The 18,457-nt window shown below is 34.5% G+C and overlaps 1 protein-coding gene across 1 annotated transcript in view; it reads left to right on the top strand.

Annotated features, from left to right (window-relative positions):
* Nucleotides 1-5,655: 5,655 nt before the first annotated feature.
* The window catches only part of LOC102862421 (sucrase-isomaltase, intestinal-like), a 146,647-nt gene continuing 133,845 nt past the window's right edge, over nucleotides 5,656-18,457 (top strand). Inside the window, exons 1-4 of the mRNA XM_006888238.1 lie at nucleotides 5,656-5,701; nucleotides 12,924-13,440; nucleotides 16,895-16,997; nucleotides 17,959-18,107. Of these exons, the coding sequence (XP_006888300.1) occupies nucleotides 5,656-5,701; nucleotides 12,924-13,440; nucleotides 16,895-16,997; nucleotides 17,959-18,107 (815 nt within the window). The remainder of the gene's footprint in view (nucleotides 5,702-12,923; nucleotides 13,441-16,894; nucleotides 16,998-17,958; nucleotides 18,108-18,457) is intronic.

The following is an 18,457-nucleotide window of genomic DNA, read 5'->3' on the forward strand; positions in this document are numbered from 1 at the left end:
GTAGAGTAGCCTGCGACTCATAGGGACCCTATGTAAAAGAGCTCTAAACGCCGTTCTCCTCTGTGCCAACCTTGCCATCTCAAATGCACTCATTTCCACCACTCCACTCACAGAATCGATCCATCTCATCAAAGGTTATTCCTCTCTTGTGCCGCCACTCCACTCTGCCAAACATGCTGTTCCTCTCCAAGGACCAGTCCCTCCTTGTAACATGCCCGAAGTATGTCAGATGAAGCTTCAGAATCCTTCACTCCAAGGAGCATTCTGGCTTCACCCTCTCCAGGACAAACCTGTTTATTCTCCTAGCAGTCCATGGTATATTCAGCACTCCTCCAGCCCCACAGCTCAAAGGCATCAATTCTCTTTCTATCATCCCTATTCACTGTCCAACTCTCTGACGCATAGCACACAATTGCGAATACTATAGCCCGGATCAGGCGCACCTTAGTCTCCAGCTTGATGTTGTTCTTCAGTACTCTTGAGAGGTCCCTCACAGCTGACTTTCCCAATGTAATTCATCTCCTGATTTCCTGGCTGCTGTTACCAAGAGTGTTGACTGTGGAGCCAAGTAAACTAAAACTGGTAATTATCTCAATCCCTTCACCATCCATACTGATGCTGCCAATTGGCCCAGTGGTGAGAATCTTTGTTCTCTTGATGTTGAGCTTCAATCCATATAGGAGGCTGCAGTCCTTGATTTTCTGCAGCAAGCACTTCAGGTCCTCCTCAGTTTCAGCAAGCAGGGTTGTGTCATGGGCATAACGCAGGTTGTTGATGATTCTTCCACCAACCCTGATGCCACATTCCTCCTCGTACAGTCCAGCGTCTCGGATTATCTGTTCTGCATATAGATTGAAAAGGTATGGAGACAGAATATACCCCTGACAGACCCCCTTCTTGATTTTGAACCATGTAATGTCTCCTTGTTCTGTTCTGACAACTGCCTCTTGGTCCAAGTATAGGTTTCACATTAGCACAATCAAATATTCTGGGATTCCCATTCTTCTCAGAGTCAGCCACAGCATATTGTGAGTCACACAGTCAAAACCCTTCGCATAGTCAATGAAGCACAGATAGACACTCTTATGGTAATCTTGGCTCTCTGCCAAGATCCATCTAACATTAGCTATAATATCCCTAGTACCACGACCTCTTCTAAATCCAGCCTGCACATCTGGCAGTTCTCTGTTGACATATTGCTCCAAATGTTTTTGGATAATTTTTTTGGACAATGCAAGCAGAATCTTGCTTGCATGTGATATTAATGATATTGTTCAATAATTTCTGCACTCTGTTGGGTCACCTTTCTTTGGAATGGGAACAAATATTGATCTTTTCCAGTCAGTCAGCCAGCTGACTGTCCTCCAGATTTCTTGGCACAACTTAGTAAGTACACCCAGGGCAGTGTCTGCTTGTTGAAATGTGCCGATTGGTATGCCATTGACTCCTGGAGACTTGTTTTTTGCCAATTCCTTCAGAGCAATTTGAACTTCCTCCTTCATCACCATAGGCTCTTACTCATATGTTATTTCTTAATATGAAATTATTCTGTGTCAGCCAATTCCTTCTGAAACAGTGACTCTGTGTATTACTTCCATCTTCTCTTGATACTTCCTGGATCACTTAACATCCTACCCAAATCATTGCCACCCGGGGCTTGAATTTGTTTTTCAGCTCCTTCAGTTTAAGAAACGCTGAGTGAGTTTGGCCCTTTTGATTTTCTGACTCCAGCTATCTACACATTTCATTATAGTATCTTGCTTTGTTGTCCCGAGCTGCCTTTTGAAATTTTCTGTTCAGCTCTTTGATTTCTTGGTTTCTCTCTTTAGCTTTGGCTTCTTGTCGCTCTAATGCAATACTCAGAGTCTCATATGACATCCATCTTGGTCTTTTCTTCTTCTTCTGCCTTGGTAATGATCTTTTGCATTCTTCATGGACAATTTTCTTGATATCCTCCCAGAGCTCATTTGGTCTATGCTCATTGGTGCTCAAGGCCTCAAACGTGTTCCTGAGATGGTTTTGAAATTCGAGTGGGATAGACTTAAGGTCAAATTTTGGTTCCTATGAAATTTATTTAATTTTTCTCAACTTCAGCTTGAACTTGCATATGAGTATTTGGTGGTCTGTCCCACAATAATCACTCGGCCTATTAAAATATATACTTAAAGGAAGCTTTATTTAAATATTATAAAAGGAATTTTTGGAGTTCTGTAGTGGTCTGAAAGAAGAGAACCTTGCTCTTGTATTCATGCATCTTATTTTAAAAACCCGCCAAGATTGATTTTCTTTTTCCAATATGATTTATAAAAGGGTGTCACTAGACTGCTTTCTCATTCTGCCTTCTCATTCTGCCTTCTCATTCTGCCATCCCTGAATCATCGACATTTAAGGCTGAAGTTTGGAGCCCTTTCCAGTTTAGTGCTGACCTTTCTTTCCAAATCTGTTGTATTATTAGATCCAGCTATTTTCTTCATTAGCTGATCTCTTAAATATTCCACTGCAATATCTTTCTTATTTAGATTTAATATCCAGAATGTTCTTACCATCAGATTTTCCTAACTTGAATACACAAACTTCTAGAAATTGATGGATGTTTCTGATCTATATGTCATCATGAAAAATGAGAGACAGAATATAGTAAGATTTCTGTTTATATAAGCTTAAAATAGCAATTTGCTGTTAAATTATATTTAAAAACATGCTGTTTTATATAATCAGCATAAAATATTGATGGGAGTGTCAAAAAGGGTGATTATTATAAAGTTAGTAATATGTACCACTGTTAATTTTTAAGATGTTAAAATTATACTTTTCTTGGATTTCTAAGATACATTGTCTTAATAAACTTTTGGTAAGATTTTTTTAATTGTTCTTAGGGTTTCCTATTATATACTGTGATTTAACATAGTTTACAAAGATTGGCATTTGAGAAACCCATTTTTTTTATTCTAAAGGATTAGAGAAATTATTGCAACAAAATATGATCACACTGTATATTTCTTTTTATGCATCTGTTCCTTTCTCAGAATATATTAAACAGAAATAAATATTTAAAATATGTTACTAGAACTGAGAATTTTAAGTCCACATTTAGTAATTTTATTTACTACTCAGTGAAAATAACAGATGAGCTAAATATTTAAAGAAGCTTGAAATTAGTAACAGCAAGTTTGAAGAAATCTCCAATTACATTATTTTAATTTTTTTTAAAAAGATCTTGTTAATGTTTACATATGCAAACATTATTTTATATGTATTCCTGTGTTTCAGTCTCTATACACATTTTCAAAACTTCCTTTTTGACTCTAACAAAGATTAATAGTTTAATAATTCATATGAAGTAAATAAATGTATAGTTACTGTTTCTGCCCCTTTTCGAATATGCCACCATGTGCATAAAATCAAGTCTAGGAATTTCTTACATCCATGATTTTCTCATTTGGTTTGAATTCTAAGCATTCTTTTTCATTTTCACTGCAAATTCTAATTTATACATTTATAGCCAGTGTTTTTATATAGAAATGTGGATAAAACAGATTTATAAGAATGTGACACTTTTAAAAAAATTTCTATAATTCTCTTCATATAAGCAGTGTATTGTATTTCCTAATCTGTGTAATTAGAAGGCAGCTAAAGAGAAAATTTCTTAACTTACTTTCTACTAGTCACATGGATATTTCGTTATCCATATGAAAAGATAGGTCTGGTGGCTTATTGTTAAGAATTGGGTTGACAATCCAAAGGCATGCAGTTCAAATCCACCAGCTACTCTGTGGGGGAAAAGTAGATAGTCTTCTCCTATGCAATCAACTGCCTCTGAAAACCCACGGGAGGGTCAGCTATAAGTAGGTTCTGACTTGACAGTAAGAACATGTGAATGGTACTTCAAAGCTGAAAATATATGATAAACTGTGGGACACTATTTTTAAGGATACTGACAAGGTCTGTCACAAACCCAAAAGTAAAAATGATAGTTAACCAAGAGTAACATTGTGATGGTAAGTATGAATGCTGGACAAATAAGATTTTAAATATCTCTGCCCTATAATCCTTTTGGAGACACGCTCTCGCCCTCCTGTCACTAAAAGACTAGACATTCATGGGTTTGCAGCTATGGATTCAATGTTGTCAAGACATTTTGTTGTCATAGTCTTCGTAGCTGGGATTAGAAATGTATAGACAGCACTATGTGTAGTAGGGTACAAACTACAGGTTTCTTCGTACCATACCTCTGCAACTCTGCTTAAATCACAAAGGTGTGGTTCAGGTTAGGTTCATACCTTGGCCTTAATACTTGGTGCTAGCATGCAGAATTCTGTTTCATTCTGAATTCCACTGTGTCCAGGTAGAATTTACTACAAGCAAGTGAGTTCTTAGGGGGTTGTCAGTGAAAATAGCACTATATTTGCCAGTAGAATCTGTTTCCCACATAAGGTGATTAAGATCTTCTTGTGTAAAATTGTGAGAAACAGCTACAGCTATTGTTTTTGCTTTTTTCCTTTTCTTGTGCTTTTCAGTGACATTTATTATAAACAGCCCCTTCCCCCAGCCCCACAGTAGATTCTAGGGCCCCTGGTATCCTGGGCCACGTTTCCTAGATACAGAGCTGGTTCTTTCTCTCTCTCTCTCTTTACTAAAACCTCTGTACTTCAGACACATAGGACAAGGCTTCCCCTGATGATAATTCATTAATTCATCTAATCAATTAGTTTGATGGATTAGTGGAAGGTTAGTTCTTTTATTTCTTATTCAGGATAGTTTCTTTCCACTTAAAATTATTTAAGTAAACTTTTCTTTTAAATTATCTTAATTTTTAAATCTTATTATATATACGGAAAAGTATAACTCTCAGCTCTAGTACTTTTTGACTGTGGTTTGTTAATGTAAGAGAAGGATTCTCTCAGATAGCCTCCTGAGAACTCTAGGAATTAGTTTTTTCAGTTGCACCATATATGTTAAAGCTCATTGGCTTATATGTAGGATTGATATGCTTCACTGATACTGAATGGGAGAGATTGTTAAAAATGTTCATCTCTGACTTCGGTTAATTAGAATTGTTCTCTGAATCAACCTTTTCAACCAGTCCTGCTCAAAATATACTGATTGAGTTTTTGGTCAGTGAAGACTAGTTTAAAAATACTCACAAAACTAGGAATTTGACATTTTTTTTAACTATATCGGAAAGAAGAATTAGAATGTATCTAATGTTTGTTTTACCTAATCTTAATTCCATTAGTGGACCAATGCATCCAGGTCAAGTCAGACAAAAAAAAAAAGTTTTCCACTGATGTTTGTATTGCTGAAGTATTGTTATATTCATTCCAGACCTATAAAATTTAACAGAAGAAAAAACCAAACAGAAAAATCCCTTAGGTCTTACAGATTAAATGACACTTCCAGGCTACCATAGCCAATGGAGAGCTAGATTAAATCCCAAGCCAAGCCACCTATGTTTTAATCTCATGTCTTTCCATTACACAGTATTTTCAGCAACTGATATTCTTGTGAGAAGACTTTCAAGGAGTTGGTTTTGGCCTGAGTTATTCTTCATGGCTCTTTAGGGAAAAAAAAAAATATCAAGATCAAAACTATTTGTTTAGATTGTCACATTTAAATACTTCACAAGCCAAAACCAAGTATCAATTTTCTGGGATCATGAAGGCCATAAGATTTCTCAGTTCTTGTTCCATGATTTTGGCAAGTAAGTGACTTACCTTTTGATAATTTTATTTTCTTTTAACAAATTTATTATTGAAACCATAAAGAAATAAAACCTGGTTAATTAATGACTACATCCTTAGTATTAAATATATTTTTCCTGTATGATTTCTATTTTCTATTATTAATAACAATATTTTTAGTGTATGCCTAGTTACTCTGGTAAGTAAATGTGTAAAAATATAGTATATATGTAAACTATTTATGTAAATGAACAGCTAACACAACAAGAGGAGTTATTCTGGCAAGTTACTGATAAAAAAATCTTTGTATATAGAAATTGATTTAACCTGAGAAAAATCTCCATAGGATGAAATTTGAAATTAGATTTAGGAATCATTATTTTAGTCATGATATTTGTAACACTTTATTAGATATTTTAAATTAGCTTAGCAAGTAGAAATAATACATTTATAAGCTAAATTTTACCATTGCCATTTTTTTTTTTTACAGATGGATGGAAACATCTGTTGTTTTTTTTTTTACAGAACCATTGCCATTTTTAATATTACAGAAAGCATAGAGAATTTGAGTAACTTTCCTAAAGTCATACAGCTACTGGATACCAAAGCAAATGGTTCATCCTGGCAGCATATATCTATAGTTGATGCAGAAGAAGGAAAGGGAATTGGAGACAGTCAGAGAAGCAGTGGTTAGAGGGAGCTATTGAATGAGACTGTCAAGTAGACAGAAGAGTAGATGAAAGGTTGCCATATGCACTGAACTGGAACTGACTCATAACTGGCCCTCCAGTGGATTTTGAGGGGCTGTAAATCAAATGGAAGAAGATTGCTCACTTTTCTTCTGTGAGCAGCTGGCAGGTTGGAGCCTACATGCCTTTGAGTTGGCAGTGCATCTCCTTACCCACGAGACCTCCATAGCTCAAGTAACTTCAGTGTATAGCGAATAGACACAGAGAGAAGGGTAGATGTGTAGGATGTTTAGATGCCAGTTCATTAAGTTGGTCATTTAAATATATTTTTTACCTTGAATTTAGTGAAATGGGGGTGAGAAACTAAACATTTCTAACCATTAGAGTTTACATATTGTCTTATGGAAAAATACGAAACAAAGTGAAAAGAACTCTCAATTTAGTTACATTCATTTGAGCATGATCTTCTAAGTAAAATATCCATACTCATGGAAAGATACGAAGGTTTTCCTGGTGGTGGGAGGCACAGAATTTAGAGGTGGTTTGTGAAGGCATGTGTACATTGAATAAGAGTCTGATGAAATCTAGGGAAACTTTCTGAAATATTTTTAAATGCTTAATATATAATGTATAGGATTACCAACTAGACTATATTTAAAATTTTTATCAAAATGCTAAGAAACGAAATTTCTGAGGAACATTGAGTTACAAGATCTAGTGTCAGGTTTTAAAACTACCAGAACTCCAAAGCTATCATGAACTTATATGGTATTATGATACAACTTCAATAAGTATAGTGTACTAAACTATAATTCTGTATATAATATACAAAAATACCCGAGATGTATTTTTCCTATCAGTGACAAAGTGATACACGCTGCTAATATTGCCTATGTTTATTGTCTGCCTCCTTCATTGAAGGAAATACTAAGTTTTATTTAGAACTAATGGAAATAGATATTTTTTCCATCTAAGCTCATAGATCTTCTTTTAAATTTTAGTCAACAATAGCATTTTCTCTTTTGATTTACTTGAGAAACAAAATTATTATTTATTTTTTGAAAAAATCATACATTCTGGATTTGATGGTTTAGTTCTTTGAGAATAGTTCCATTTTAAATATTCCCCTATCCTCAATATTTCCTTCTTCTTCTGTATCTCCTGTTATTGGTTATTGAGTATAGAAATTTGAATAGGCTCCTTCCCAACATTTTTTCTCAAAGAATACTTAGGTGGTACTTAGAACTTCCAAATCCAATCACAGGGAAAACCAAACCACTTTGTAGTTATCAGCTCTGCATGTGCTAGGTCTCTTGAGATTAGTATATCACACCAATGACACTGATTTTCCATAGGTTTGTTTTCCAAAGGAAAAAAAAAATATTATTTACAGTAGCAGAATTATACACCTTGCTGAGCTATTATCAGGGCAATTTGAAAAGTAACTCAAATAAAACTGTGCCAATAAAGTACAAATCATTCATCATATGTTTTTATATAATAAAGTTTGTAGGGAATACCTAGAGGTAGAGAACCAGCTACAGAAGAAAATACAAATAATGCAAGAAATAATGGAAGCTATTAAGATACTAAATATTCCAGAGACAGGAAGCCAGAAGAACTATATTGATGAGGAAGAACTTGCATAATTATGGAAGGAAATGTGAAAGATGAAAGAAAGAATTGAAACTATAGATAAATAGGTACAAGAACTTTTAAAAAAATTATCACAAAATGGAGAGAATACAGCCAAAACAACTGGAAATAACAGAAGTGCATGAAAATGCAATACAGAATATTAAGACTGAAAAGGTGTAAGTGTCAACATGCTGGAGACAAAAAAGTAGAACAGTAGAGATAGAAGAGAGAGTCAGTGAGCTGGAAAACAAGAACATCACTGGAAACATACTAGAAGATAAATCAGAGATATGACATAAAAAAATGACGTTTTGTTAGAATCATGTGGGAAGACTCAAAAAGAAGCAGCATGCACGTGACTGAAATTCCAGAACACAAGAGGAATAAGAAAATAATTGAGTGGTAGGAGACATAAACAAGCCTCTCCTACCAAAGGATATGTAAGCTAAAAAGAAACCTAACAAAGATACCAAAGCTCTAAACTATACATTCAACCAACTTGACATTGTGAAGGTGCACATGGTACAGTCTCCAGAACTGATCAAATATTAGGACGCAAAACAAGCCTCAACAAATTAAATCACATTGAAATAATACAATGCATCTTCTCAGTCCAAATGCTATAAAACTAGAAATTAACCACAAGATGACAAAGCTTATAAAATCACCCAACGAAAGCTAAGTAATACCCTGTTAGAACACAGTTGGGATATAGAAGAAATAAAGAATGAAATAAAAAAAAATTCCTCAAAACAAATGATAATGAAAATACAACATACAAAACCTCTGAAATGAAGCTAAGGCAGTGCTCAGGGGAATGTTCATAGCAGTAGGCAAGCACATAAAAACAAGTGGAATGATCTAACTCAACACCACCAAATAGAAAATAGAATAGATAAAAATCAAATAGAATCAAATAGAAAAATAACAACTTATTCCTACAGCCTCTAAAGAAAGGAAATTATAAAAACAAGAACTGAAATTAATGAGCTAAAAAATAGAAAATCATTTGAAACTATCAATAAGACTAGGAACTGATTTTTCAAAAGGGTCAATAAAATTGACAAACTTGACAAAAAAAGAAGACACAAATAACTTGATTAGGGGATGATCGAGGTGACATCACAACAGAACTAGATTAAATTAAACATAGTATTAGTATAATATGAAAATCCATACTTAGATTTGAAAATCTGAAGGAAAATTAAAAAATTCTCATGCCCTACTTAGTTTGAACAGAACACTTGAACAGGTCCATCACAAAAGAAGAAATTGAGCAGGTCATAAAAAGACTCCTCCATAGAAAAAGCCCCAGACTGGATGGCTTCACAGCTGAATTATACTAAACACTCAGAGAAGATCTATCACCAATTTTACTTAAATTATTTTTTAAAAAAAAAGAAAAAGAAGAAGCACTTTCAGAGACATTCTACAAAACAAGCATAACCCTAAATAACAAAACCAGGTAAAGAAATTACCAGAAAAGAAAACTACAAACCAGAAAAGAAAACTACTGTCTCTCTTGAACATAGAAAAATCCTTAACAAAATCCTAGCCAATATAGAATCCTAAAGTACACAAAAAAAATCATCCTACCAAGTGGGATTCATAATAGGTTTGCAACATAAGGTTCAACATAAGAAAAAAATAAATGTAATTCACATTAACAAAGCAAATAACAAGAACCGTATGATACTAGCAATTGATGCAGAAAAGGCATTTGACAAAAATCCAACACCCCCTCTTGATTAAGACATTCAGCAAAATAAGAATAGAAGGGAATATCCTCAACATAGTGAAAAGTACATATGTAAAACCAAGAGCCAATGTCATTCTCAATGGAGAAAAACTAAAAGCATTTTACTTGCAGAGACCAGATAAGGATTTTCACTGTCACCAATCTATTCAATATTGTATTGGAAATAAAAGACATTCAGTTTGGAGAGCTGGTTACACATCACTAGATGCAAATTATATGATAGTGTACACAGAAAACCCCAAGAACTCAACAACTACAAAAAAAAAAAAAAAAAAAAAAAAAAACCAAAAAAAAAGCAAACCAAAAACACCTGTTAGAGGCAGTGAACCAATTTAGTAAGATGGCTGGATACAAGATCAATATCCAAAATCAGTGGGATTCCTCTGCAGTACAAAGAGAACTCAGAGAAGGAAACCAAGAAAGCAATATCATTTATAATGGCAAACCACAAATTGCAATACTTGGGACTAAACCTAACTAGAGACACAAAAGAACTGTACAAAGAAAGCTATAGAACATTTCTGTGAAACATGATAAAAGACCTAAATAATTGGAAAAATGTTCCCTGTTCATGGATAGGAAGACTCAGTGTAATGAACATGAAAGTCTACCAAAAGCAATCTATATGTTTAATGCAATCCCAATCCAGATACCAAATTAATTTTTCAAGGAGTTTGAAAGGGAAATTGTCAAGTTTACTTGGAGAGGAAAGAGACACCGAATAAGCAAAGCACTTTGGAAAAAACAAATTTGAAGTGGGAAGCATAGCACTCCTTGTCTTCAGAACCTACTATATAGTGGTAGTAACAAAAACTGCATATGGAGGATAAGTAGGGTCAATATCACAGAATTGCACAATTTGGTGGCTGGTGGGAGGGAATAAAGGAAATTGAAAAGATCAGTGGGGACCTAAAAAGACAGTTTAATAATGGGTACAATCCAATGGTGATTAATTTTATAAAACACAATGAATGGAAATGATTGTATGAAACATAATGTGAATGAAGAATAGTGTGAAACACAATGTACACAAACTTTATAATCAAACAAATAATAAGAAAAAAATACCAACCCCCCCCCATAAAAAAGTTTGTAATGAGAACAGGTAAATGAAAAAGAAACAGAAATCAATATCACTTCTTTTCTCACTTTCTGAGATGTTACGATTAATCACTTGAATTGTGTGGTGTCAGCATAATCTTTCTACGGTAAAACTACTCATCAACTTTGATTTTATGATGTTGCTAGCCATGATGATTCTGTTCGGAAAACTCTGTATATTGTCTATGCAGGGGTTGCAAACTAATTGCTCTTAGCATTTCCAATAGGTAGAGCTAGGGTATATGAAGATTTATGACATAAAGATGAATTATGATATCTTGATTAATATTTCCAAATCAAATTAAGATTGTAAGATTTTGAATTATTTTAAAAAATGTTATGCTGCTTCTCTCTCATACTGAAATACTATTTCTTAAAGATAATAATAAATTATTTGTTTCATATATCTAATAACTTCACTGTTAAAATATAAATATTACTAATTACAAGTGAACAGTGGTTTCAGGTCAAGATTTCTTTGTGGTTTACACTACGAATGTACAGAAAATTACAGTCAAATTTTTAAATTAACTTGAAATAATGGCTTTCTTGTAAGTAAATTTGCTGTCAACAAGTCTTTGTTTTAATATATTTTAATTTTCTGTGATAATTATATTTTATTTTCAAATTAATTTTGTTATATAATTAAGTAAAATAATTTTCATAATTTCAACATAGAACTTCACAAGATATAGCCAAAGAATGATTCTTATCTTTTTCATTCTATTTTTAAATCTCTGATATGTTACTATTTCACATTAGTGTTTCCTTTATCATTCAGTTATTTCCTTTTGAAATTAAGCAGAAATAGAAAAATAAATTGGTACCTCATAATACAGAACAGGTGGTTTAACAAATAGTATATCTTAATTTCCCTAATTGTTATATCATGGTCATCAGTGTATAGAGTTTTTCTCATTAATTTTTACAGTTATAGTTCATTTATTCATTCAGGTTTTTGAAGAATATTTTGTATATAATTGCTGTTATATAATATCTTTAACTGTCTTTTTTGAATCTTTGAGATACATCATGATTTCTGATAAAAAAAGGCATATATAATTTAGTAGATATTATGAAATTCGTTTATTTCCATAAGATTCGTGAGAGTTTGCATCTCTACCAGCAATATACATATGAGAATATCCATTCCTCAAAAAAAGTATGTGTGCCAACTTAAAAGACAGTTCTGTACTTACTGGTCTTCAACTGCAAAATAATTATGATCAAACCAAAAAGGAGATAAAAATCTTGCTTACAACTGATATTTAACTATTGGGTCAAATAAACCATGATCACAATCAATTTGTGGTTTTGCAGTTGAGGAGGTGAATTTTAGCTGCATTTAGATCTTTAATACAATTTAAGAGAGACAAGGTTTAGAAATTTAGGAAATTGTCAGCATAATCAAACTCCCAAGTAAAGGACTAAAGCATTACCATGTGAGTACAAATTTAGGCTTTTTAAAAAGGGTGCAACAATGAATGAATGGAATCCCAAAATCTCTGTAGATGTTCATTGAAATGAAAAATAAACAACCTAAATTTAAAAAAAAAAAATGGAACATAAAGGTTTTTTAAAAGTCTGTAGCAGGAAAAGGATGAACAAATAAAGCAGTATTTTTGACATTTTGAGGGATTTTTTGTCATTTAGTTTGGAGGCAGCATGTATAGACATTTCAGAGCTGACAGTTGATATCAGGTCAGTGAATAAAGGAAGATGTAGCAAATAGAAAAGAAAATTGTTTCGACTTTACAATTCATTTGATTACTTTCAAGAGATAATAATGAGTAAGGAATTGTTTGTGTGGACAGTATAGAATCAACATGCTGAGAACAGGGAATGACTGCATGCTAGTGCTGACTTTTTAAAGGGTCAGGTCTTTGCCTTGTTTAATCTAGACTGATGGATTTACAGTGGTTTTTTAGGATCACTGATGATTCCATTTAAAAGCTAAGCAATTCAGGGGTACTTTAAAAAATGAGACAAAAGTGGTTTGATTACAGTATGTTCAAGATGACTATTTATCCTGCCTTGTTTTCCTTCTTGGTTCAGTTCTAGGCCAGCCTGTCAGTTCAAATGTTTGCTCGACTGTAACCCCTCGTGTCCGTAAAGACTGTTTCCCAGAACCTGGGGCTTCTGAACTGGAATGCCTGGCCAGGAATTGCTGCTGGGCTCCAGATAATACTCCAGGCATCCCATGGTGTTTTCAGAAACTGGATTCGTGTTCTGTGCTTCCTGCCTCTGAAAGAATTGACTGTTATCCAGACTCAGGGGCAAATAAAATTTCCTGTGAAAACCGTGGATGTCACTGGTGTCCCACTAACCATACCTCTGTCCCATTTTGCTTCTATAACTCCAAAGAAGAAGCTGAATGCATCGCAAAATTTCCTATTAATAAGCGCATTGACTGTTATCCTCAACCTGGAGCTACTCAAGAAGCCTGTGAAGCTAAAGGCTGTTTCTGGTGTACTACAAACCTTGCCAATGTACCCTGGTGCTTTTATTCAGCAGATGGTCCATATGGCTACTATTTAAAGAGTGAACCTCAAAAGATAGCTCAAGGATGGAGGTATGTATTTCTTAGAGCTTTCAATAGGTAGTTTTACCTAACTTACTAAAACTGTTGATTCAGTCTCATGGTTTTATTTATTGTGCATGCCACCTCTGAGCCTTTAGACTCCTCTTTTTATTTTCTTATCCAGAGAACTCTGGGCCTTTGTGTTGTTGTTGTTATGTGCCATCATGTCACCTGAGACTCATAGTGACCCCACGTACAACAGCTCTAAACCCTGCTCTATCCTGTGCCAACCTCATTGTCTCTGACATACCTACCCTGATTACCCCAGTCACTGAATTAATCCACCTCATAGAGGGTCTTCCTCTCTTGCACTGTCCCTCCATGCCCCCAGGCATGATATCCCTCTCCAAGGACTGGTCCCTCCTTACAACATGTCCAAAGTATGTCAGGTGAAGCTTCAAAATCCTTGCTTCCAAGGAGCTTTTGTAGTGAATCAAAATATAAAATACATAATTTGAGCGGTGGGGGAAAGAGCATTGGAAATGAATGAGCAGAAAATACATAAAAAAGGAAAAATAATGAAATGCATGGGTTTAACTTGCTAATAGTTTTCATTTCTAACTTACTGTTACAACTCACCTGATGAAGGAAGGTTGCACCTCTCTTGTTTCAGCTTTGTGGGTCCTGCCTAATAGTTAGAAATGATCACTATTTGGAGTAATAGTTGTGATTCATTGCTAACAAGGTGAATAAAGGCAAAACTCTTTTGTCTTTTATTCCATTATGTAAATCTTCTCAAAATAGCCTTTTCTTTTTGTTACATCTTCTTTGAACCATACCTCATTTCATTAAGTACTGAGTATATATAGTGACTATATAAGACAGAGTTTCCATAACTATACATCTTTGTGGAAGCAGACTGTCTCATCTTTCTGCCATGAATAGGCTACTGTGTTTGGGACCTTTTGGTGAGCATTCAAGTACCACAGCAATTTGTTTTCAGTGAAATGAAATTTAAAAAACTGTCCTCATAACAAAAATCTCATAACAGCATCATAAATCACATTTTAATGTGACAAGAATAAATATTCTAATTAATAAGTGCAAAAAAATAAATATCATTGATGTTCTTTTGTAAGGCAAAAGGGATAAATGCCTTTTCCTTTTATAAAGATTTTTATAAGAGAAAAAAAAAATCCAGGTCAATGTGCTAAAATTCATAGACTACATTCTTGATTTTGAAGAATGGAACAGTTTTCTGTGTAACATACGAAATAGGTAAAATTGTGCATTTACTCAGCAAAGTGTTATAAAAGCTGTATTTTCCTCAATTTCTATTTGCCATATTTAGGATATTTTTCTCTTTAGATTTCAGAACCAGGACTTTGAAAATTATCAAAATGTGTATTTCAGTGATGTTTCTTACCAGGTAGTAATATAAAATTTCATGATTTTCCTCAACAGTAGAGATTTACAGGACTATGCTCTAAAAACAAAAGGTAAAATGACTGCAGATAGAAGAGAAGGAAGCAGAGGGTGGGATCTGGCCAATGAGACTGATTTTCAGCAAGATGGGAAGCATTAGTCTAAGAAACAGAGGGAATTCCAAGTTGAAAGAAAGAAAGGGGGAAAAATCACTATCTTTTGCTTTGATTGCTCCTGATTTTGAAAGTGCTCCGTATTGAAGAAGGCAGGCTATTTTACAGATTCAAAAATAGAGCTTGGTTGCTAACTTACATTATATGCTATTTTCTGTTACTCCAAATTTGTCTTTCATTTGAGTCAGAGATTTGAGCAGAGACCATTTTGGGGGATGTTTTGAATACAGATTAAAACCTGAAAATAAAATAAAAAGAGCTTAGCACTGAACCTTAAAATGGAACAAAAAAATAAATAAAAACCAATCAGATAAATTATAGTCAAATTAAATTCTGGCTGGACACAGGGATTACATGAAAAGAGGAACTGCCAGAGAAGCAGAAGGACACTGGACAATTCAATAAAACTCCAAAGGATAGACAGTCTTGCCATCTATGGCATATTTATGAGTGTCTCTAGTGACTTCGTCTGTAGGGAGTTGCCAACCCTCTCTGGTAGTTTGAAGCTATCAGCAGCTCCCCAGGAGAAAGATGGGCAGTCTCCCCCTCTGTGATTTACAGCCTTGGAAACACAATGGACCATTAGCTATGAGTCAGTTCTTACTTAATAGTAATGGACTTTAGAGTCTGGGACTGGCAGTGCACCCCAGAGGAAGGTGCACTGCTAACTCAAAGACAATATGCCTTCAGCAGTTCAAACCCCTTGCAGAGACAAGAAGAGCAGTCTCCTCCCACTGCAATTTGCAGCCTTAAAAACCTGGTGGATGGTCACTGTGTGTTGGAATGGACTCCATGGCAGTAACTTGGAGTTTGCATTTTGTACTATGCTAGGTCTGGAAGATCTCGTTAAATATCAACTAGATCGTTGAATCACCTTAGGCTGTTTCCCATATCAAAATGGATTCTTTGTAAATCAGACTTTTGAATTGTAGAAATTTCTAGAGCAAAAAAATAGTTGTAGAAGCAAACAATGGATCAAGAATGTAAGGAAGTCTGGTGATGTAGTGTGTTACATGTTGCAAGGCTAGCTGAAAAATAAGTAAGTCAGTCAGTGTTTCTGTGGGAGAAAGATAGGCAATCTCCTCCTATTAAGATCAACAGCTTCATATCTGACGGAGCCTGGCTGTCACTGTGAATCCGGATCAGTATTAGTGGGTTTGGGTCTTTTTGTTAATCAAGACTTTATCTTAGTGACAGTAGAGCAGAGAAGGATCTCTTTCCTTAAATCTGCCATTTGAAGACGTGATGGATGGCTGGTGGTGGTAGTAATGATAGTGGTAAATAGGAGATTCCAGCAGATGGAAACTATAATGGGGTCTGACAGCTGTGTAAGGTTAGGAGAGAGAACAAACTATGGAAATGAGGGTATATATCTGGGGCTTCAGTGATAGTAGTCCATTGATTGATTGCAAACCCAGTTTTAAAAAGTAAAAATTGACATTCCAATTAAACATGACTACAGGAAATCCTTTGGACAGTTACATCATGGATGCATTCTCCTGCCATACCTTTTCAATCTGCATGCAGAACAGATCATACAGGAGTTTGAACTTTATGAGGACAAATGTGGCATCAGGATTGGAGGAAGACTCATCAACAACCTGCAAATGACACAACTTTGCTTGCTGAAATTGAGGACGACCTGAGGCATTTGTGGCAGAAGTTCAAGGACAGCAGTCTTTAATACAGTTTGAAGCTCAACATCAAGAAAACAAGTAACTTGACAGCACATAACCAAAACAGTCTCTAAAACCTGCTCAATAATTCTGTGGTTATCCCAATTTTCTTTCCTAGTTAAAGTACATTTTAAAATCCCTAATAATAAATATTCTTTATGCTCAAGGAATTCCATTTATTTTTGAAAATAACTTTTTCTCTTGGACTAATAAAATTGCTTTATCTTATAGGGTATTACTGAGCAAACGTGACACTGTAACCTTGTTTGGAGATGACATTTCCCCAGTTGCAATGGATATAGAATATCATACCAAGGATAGGATTCGATTTAAGGTAACTGTATTGGTTGTATATATTTTTGCAACATTACAGTGTTTATTAATTGTTCTTGTTAGGTGTTACTGAGTCAACTATGTATAACCCATAGTAACCTTATGGACAACAGATCTGAACTCTATTTTGCACTATCCTCAATCTGAGATGTACTTGAACCCATTGTTACAGTCCCTGCCAACCCAACTTATTGAAGGTCTTCCTCTTTTTCTCTAGCTCTCCGTCTTTCCCAGAATGATGAGGTTTTTGTTCTTGTTGTTTTGTAGGGGTTTTTTTTTGTTGTTTTTTTTACTGGGGACTGGTCCTTCCTGATGTGTGTTCAAAGTATGTGAGACAAAGTTTCACCATTATTGCCTCTCAAATACCCTGGTTACACTTTTTCCAACACTGACTTGTTTGTTCTTTTGACAATCCATAGGATATTCAATACTCTTCTCTAACACTACAGTTCAAAGATATCAATTCTTCAGTCATTCTTATTCATTGTCCTACTTTCAGATGCATATAAAGCAATAGAAAACACCTTGACTTGATTCTGACTCACCTTTGTCTTTCAGCAGCTCTCATACTTTGGAGAGAGGTTGTTGACAGCAGATTTTCACAATGCAACAACATCCTTTGGTTTCTTGACAATGCCCTTTGATTTGTTGACACTTTCAATCATTTTCCCATCTATCATGGTATTGCATGTTGGTGAGGTCCAGATTCTAGGTTGCAGTCTTATAGTCTCTAATCTTCTGCAGCAAGTGCTTCAAGCCCTCTTCACTTTCTGCAAGCAAGGCTGTATCATCTGCTTAACACAGGTTGTTGATGAGTTTATAAATGGAAGGTGTAGTATGTGATTAAGGGCCTTATAATAGATATAGAAACAATTTTCCCATTTTAGTTATTGATAATATTAAAATGGACTCATTTTGATTTTCTAATTAATGCAATCTTTTTCTCTTCTAATTTGTTTCAGATTTATGATCCTTCTAATGAACGATTTGAAGTTCCACTCAATATTGATTCTCCCCCATTTGCAGCTGAAGACCCCAACTATGAGGTTGAGTTTATAAATGATGCATTCCTAAAATTAAGGATAATAAGACAAAGTACAGGGACAGTCTTGTAAGTATGATTTACACTAATATGCTTTAAGTTTTGTTCTTGGAAGCAATATATATATATGTGGAGAAATGATGATGGTTGTACAATTAACAAATCTAGACTATTAAAAAGATGTTGTTTGAATTGAAGTTATCTGTAGGATAGGAAAAGTCATTAGCCTACAAAATTATACACATAGGAAAGTGAAATTCTAAGTTTCGTTTCTCTTCAGTGTAATATCCTGTGCCTCTTCCCAAAATTCCAATTTTATTGAACTGGTACATAGTGCTATTACTAACAAGTGTTATTGTTGTTATTATTATGAGCCATTGAGACATCTGCAACACATAGCAACCCTATGTACATTAGCT

Source organism: Elephantulus edwardii, unplaced genomic scaffold, assembly GCF_000299155.1.
Source record: "Elephantulus edwardii isolate Elephantulus edwardi_28Jun2011 unplaced genomic scaffold, EleEdw1.0 scaffold00065, whole genome shotgun sequence".
NCBI lineage: Eukaryota > Metazoa > Chordata > Mammalia > Macroscelidea > Macroscelididae > Elephantulus > Elephantulus edwardii.